Source organism: Charadrius vociferus, unplaced genomic scaffold, assembly GCF_000708025.1.
Source record: "Charadrius vociferus isolate BGI_N301 unplaced genomic scaffold, ASM70802v2 scaffold635, whole genome shotgun sequence".
Classification (NCBI taxonomy): domain Eukaryota; kingdom Metazoa; phylum Chordata; class Aves; order Charadriiformes; family Charadriidae; genus Charadrius; species Charadrius vociferus.
In genome coordinates this window covers 358311-364310 of record NW_009648436.1, presented here as the reverse complement: position 1 = coordinate 364310, position 6000 = coordinate 358311, and the positions used below count along the sequence as shown (strand labels likewise).

Here is a 6000-nt window from a genome sequence, read left to right as displayed (position 1 = left end):
GGAGATAGTTCAGGGCTTCCTTTTAACTCCTGCAGCCTGGAAGAAGCAAAATCAAAATCACCTCTTCCTTGAAAGTAGATTTCATACATCTCCATCTTTGCGATAGCGTTAGAATCATTATGTAGCAGTTGGCTCTGATACGCTTGCACAGATGCAAATTGAGTCCGACAGGACTGATGTCTCATGGACTTTGCTGTCATTTGAAATGCTGGCATGAAGATGGTAGTGATGAAAGGCAGGAGCTGATGCCTTCAGCACTTTGCCTATGAACATCTCTTAAGTTTCTATTTTTTGATGGCTGTAGCTGATTCAAAAGGTAGTTTTACAAAAGAGAGTCATAATAGCCATGGATTTCTAACAGCTGCTTATGTCTTTTCTTCCTTGAGTAGGTTCTTTGAGCATTGCACTGTACTGTAAAATGGGCTCTTTTTACCACCCACAAATCTGTAAGATTTATCTTGTGGAATGCTAATTAGGTTTTTCCCTCTGCTCTTTTGTTTTGTTTTTTCTTCACTCCGTGGTGTGGTAATGAAAAGACAGTATCAAGCTTGCCAAAGTTTATATGTTGCAGACCCTTTGAAAAGAAAAGTTACATTTCAGTGTTGTTTTAGTGACGTGGGGCTATTTGGGGGGTATTGCTAGTATTTCGTGTGAGAATTTCTGTTACTGCTCAGGTGTGGTAAATTTGGACGAGAATAAGACACTGTTTTTTTAAGTCAGATACTTCAGATGTAGTGCTCCCAGTGTATCATATTCAATTACACATCATAGTAAATGAAGTGGATTGAATTGGAATCTCAGCCCTTTATTCAATGCTGGATTTCTGTTTTTCTGCTAGGCATAATTCAGCTGAAATCACAACGGGAGTTTTAACCTGTGAGAGTTGTTGAACTATGCAACATACTAGCATTTGATATATAGCTTTAAGCACACCTCACGAAGCAGATTTTGCCACGTTATTCTTACTAGATGTCAGGGCATCAGTTCCCAGTATTCTGCTTGCAAGTGGACTTTTTATTCTGGATATTGAATCCACTTTGATTCCCTTTTTGTACCGTGAGTATTCCAGTGATGTATTATACTTCATTAACAATGACTCTTCTTGTGATTCAGAAGGTGCTGTTGAATACAACAAAAAAAACCCAGGGTGCGACAGATGTTTGATTATAGTAGAAAAGGTGCATGAAAAAGTTGGAACAGTGCTAACCTATACTGTACCTTGAATCTTCTAGTATATGCCAGTAGCCTGAAATGAATCACGTTTCCTTTTCTTTCTCCCTTACCTTTTTGTCTTTTAAAATTGTTTTGCCTTAAATTGTGAATGCTTAGGGAAAAAAAAAAAAAAAAAACACAACCAGAAAATCTGTGCCCTATTCTTGCTAACTGCATATTTCTCTTTTTCTTACCTTTTCTACAGGCTCTGAAAATACTTCATCTGAAATTTCAGACCGGACAGACTCGCAGTGGCTTCTAAGCCAGTGAGAATAAGGCTGCCAAAGCATGCTGGTGCCAAGCTGTCGGATGATGCACGTTGTCACACCAATGGTGGTACTCCTGTGCTTGCTACTCTATGCTGATGCTGAAAGTAAGCTTATTGTTCATTTGTGCTTAGGTCTTGGACATGATGAACAGTTTTGTTTCAGCTGGTGGTTACTACGGGTCTTGGAATGAGTCTCCTGTTGAGTAATTCTTAAAACACCATGGGGTTCTCTCTAGAACACAGCTGGTATTTGAAAAGGATTATTTATGCACCTTTCTTATTATTTTTCTTCTTAGTGCTCCTTTTCTTAAGCAACTAATGGTTCCTGCTCAGATGGTGGAGGCCATTGCCACAAAATTACCTGGTCAAAACAAAGACCAACCTTGCTTACCAGACATTGGTCAAATCCCTTAAAGACATCTATCATTCTTTGAATATTTCTTTCTTAACTTTGGTTTAAAAAAAAATAAATCACACCACCCCGCAATTAATATCCAGTCCAATTAAAATTCCAGGCCCTTTGTAACTGCCACAACAGCTGTTATAATGTATTATTTCCGACAGCTGTCGCAGAGTACAGTATCCAAACAAATCAAGCAGAACTGACAACTTAGTGGCTGGCCTAAGTGTGTGACAATTCAGTGAGGAAAGGCACCTATGTTTACTTGTACTGAGGGGAAACTGTTGGATTTCGGTCAATTAGTTTACCTATTAATGGGAAGATAATATCTTCTTTTTAATTAGGAAATCATTAGGTCTGCCTTGTTTACATGTGTTCCTTACTCCCAGCTGTCCTGTGGCTTCTTGCAGAAGTAATGTGCAAATGAGAAAAGCCATTTGCTTTCCACCTGTTGACCTGCAGGTTTACTACGAGCTGACTGCTACGTTTGCTACGAGCCGCCTGTTAACATTCACTTTACTGGGAGATATTTTCCTACTGAAGCTTACTGACTCTGTTCAGATACATCACCAGTCAATAACTTTGTTCCAGCTCTGACTTTTGGAGATTTCTGTGTTCTTTCACACATCTGTGTAAAATAAAGGGGCAGTTGAATTAAGTAGGAACACACAAAAATAAAAACAGACTCAGTGAAGTTGGATAAATCAGTTCTTAGTAAATGCATATTAAAGAGTTCTTTATGACTCCACTTATCACCTGCATGCCAGGCATACTAAACTGCAACAATAGAAGAGATACAACATATTTCCACTTCCATGTGTAATAAGGCTTCCTTCTTTTCACTGTAACTCTATGGAAGTTAAGAAATGAAAAACAAAAAAGAAAAAAATCAAAAAAGAAAACATACATGTTTGTCGAGTACTGACAGCTGAGATTCTTTGGCCTCCTTCCAGGTAGATAATGACCAGCTGGGATGATTGTGTCTAAGGTGACGCCAAGGACATTTTAGCACTTTAGCCAGCAAATAATTAATTGGGAAGTGGGCCCGTACGTTGGATGTTTCTGCAGTTGTAGTATGCCACCTATTTTAAAAGTAAATTCTGTGCTTAACAAACACAGATTTTTAGAATCTGGTGTACCTTTTCTGCTTCAGATAATGAAATGTCCAATGTCCTGTGGGCAAGTAGTGAAAGATTTTTTTTTGTTTTGGTAACCCCAATTGGTTATCAATTTGCAAAAAGACAGTCAAACCCCAGAAACTCCTTTGTTAGTCCTTACTCATAAGAGAAAGTTTCTGTAATCATGTTACGTTAAACAGAAGGTTCCCACTTTCGTCATTCTTCTCTGTGGGGAAGGAGGATAGTTTTTTTGAAGATTAGCATGGAGTTACTTAAAAATTTGTTGGTGTCCCAGTACAGTTTTTAAGGGAGTTTTCAGATTCAATTTTCCAAAACTGCTGTATTCCACTTACGATTCTTTTTTATTTTAAATAACATGAAACAAAATGGAAGTCAGCTATTGGCCTCTGCTGGCTATGGCTAGGAGGACTTTGTCATGTTGGTAGGATCTATGGAGTGTCACATGCACATTAAAGGTTGTAAGATAAACAGATATTATCTTTTCGTGGCAGTTACTCTCAGTGAAACCAGCCTGGAGAGCAAGATGCAGCCTTAAAAAAAACTGAGAAAGAGTAAAAAATATTTATTAATACATTTTAATATTACTTGAGAGTAGATAAGTAGTGTTTTCAAAGACAGATTCTTAATAATCGTATTCTTTACAGGACTAGTATACTATCTTGACTGAAGAGCAAGCAAAACACTGGTTTATACCATAGTGTAGTTTTATGTGGTCATTAATAGTTTCATGTGGTTATGTTAATTGATAATATGTCAGGAGTGATGTTAATGTACGTTGGAAACACCCCACACTAAACACCACTGATCATTGTTTACAAATGTGCAGATCAACTGAGTTTTGTGCTGGAGGAACTCACGTAAACTAATCCTTTATGATTTTATATGTATGTCTATGTAATTAGTAGGTATGACTAGGCAGAATTACAAGAATAGAGGGTAGCCAAACAAAGATACATTAGGTTATCTTCTTGGAGGTATTTATAATGTTGCAATGTTATCTATGGTGATTACTTAGTATCCATTGCATCTTCTTGTTATTAGCTAATAGGAGAAAGAAAATGACAATTTAAAAATACCTATAAAAAATCAGGAAAATTAAAAAAAAAAAAAAAGATTAGAAATATTTAACTAAGAAAAAGAGAAATACTGCTAGAATTTTGGAACTAAAGTATAATGGAATAATAATTTAATAACAATTTTTTTCTTTAAAAGAAATAGAAATGCATCAAGACAAACTCATTTGTGCTATGTACTAGCAAAGATTTTAGGTCAGAGTCTCTGTTAAGACATTCCAGAATAAAGAATATGCAGACAACTATACTAAGAAGTGGTAGACGAGGTATCTCTGGTTTTAGGGTTTCTCTATTTTCTTGAGGAGAGAATTGAGCTGGACAACAGAACTGTCCAAGAACAGAAGTGCAGTTTCTCAGCCAATCATTTAAGAAAACTGTTGACTTCTACAGAATTTTCAAACATCTGTTTCTGTTGTTCTTTCCTGTTCTTTTTGTTAAGAGTTTTTGCCATGTGGCTAGTGGTACTGTGAAATGCAGGAAGTGAGCGAACTCTTACATGTACCAGGTGAACACGAAATGGTCACTTTAAATAGTCCAGCTTTTATCTAATCTATCTAGCTCTTGTTTTATGAGAAGAGGCTTCTCTTTTGATGTTACTTTTATTTTCTGCTAATAAAAGGTGTGACTGAAAAATTGAACGAATGCCCACAGTTTGTATAGATTAACATAATCCTTTTTTTTACAAGGTGAACTTTACAGTTGAAACTTATTTCTCAGCTTCATACATCCTTTCCTGCATTCCTTTACTTTCCAAGGAATTGTAGAAAGAAATGGATTTGAAAGGAGAGAGAAAAATCTAATGCAAGATTCTGTTCACTTGCACTGCCTTGGTTTAAACTTGAAGTACAAGGTTGTGGTACACAACACAAAACAAAAATGCTTGTGATAGCTAGATGTCAATGCAATGTATCGCGTATTCTAGTCAGTTTTTTTTTTTATTTTTGTTCCCTTTACATATAGTGCTGAAAACCATATAGTGTATTCCTCTCTTACCTTACAAGATTAATGCAAGAGATGATGATTGTAAAGTAATTATAATGCACGGGCTTTTAATTTGCATAAATATTTATATATACATATACAAATTGTATACATTATATGCTATGAATTAAATTGTGTGCCATGTATGTGTTTATGTGGCTCCACATAATATTACATTAATGCTGTGAGCTGTAAATGAATTTTTTTCTGTTTGAGCAATCTAAAAGAGGAGCTCTTTGAGAGTCACAGTAACATTCTACTCTTACACACCGTACTTTATTTGTTTGGAAGACATGCTGAATTTCCGCAGACATAGTTATTTTATGGGCTGGGTGAGAGAGAGCACAGGATCAGCGAGCCTTCTGTGTGCAGACATACAGAAAGGTGTTTCTTCTTCTTGCATGATTAGCTCTTCTCCTGGATTTCCTGAGGACTTGAAGGAAAGTTCCTGCTGTGCGAGGGTTGGTCTGCCCTCCACTGTTACAGATACTGCTCCTGTTTCTATACCTTTTTGTAAAAGAGTCCCAGACCCTACTGCTGTCCAGACTCTTCTTGAACTTCTTCAGAAACAGTTGGCAGGACTACATTATTTCCTGTTAGTGGGGAAAGGAGGCAGAAAAGGGGACAAAATTTTTGCCTTTTTTTTCCTCTCTGTCATGATGGAAAGGCTGTGCCTTCCTTTTTTTTTTTTTTTTTTCCCCGTGTTTTTTCTGTTGCTGGCACCAAGGTACTACAGAAGAGAAGATCTATCCTGACATTGCCACTGCATTGTATTCTTTCCAGAATAATTGCAAATGGATAAGGAACTCATACTCTTGCAATCTCACTGTGAAATCACTATGAGTGGGATCTAGGTAGCAAGCCTGCTTCATGATTTTGAAGAGGTTTCCAATGGTAGTTCTTAGTGCTTCCGTATACATACTACTC

The 6000-nt window shown here is 36.8% G+C and overlaps 1 protein-coding gene across 1 annotated transcript in view; it reads left to right on the top strand.

Annotated features, from left to right (window-relative positions):
- Nucleotides 1-1500: 1500 nt before the first annotated feature.
- Nucleotides 1501-6000, top strand: part of PTPRD (protein tyrosine phosphatase, receptor type, D) — a 284005-nt gene continuing 279505 nt past the window's right edge. Inside the window, exon 1 of the mRNA XM_009885407.1 lies at nucleotides 1501-1585. Coding sequence (XP_009883709.1) covers nucleotides 1501-1585 — 85 coding nt within the window. The remainder of the gene's footprint in view (nucleotides 1586-6000) is intronic.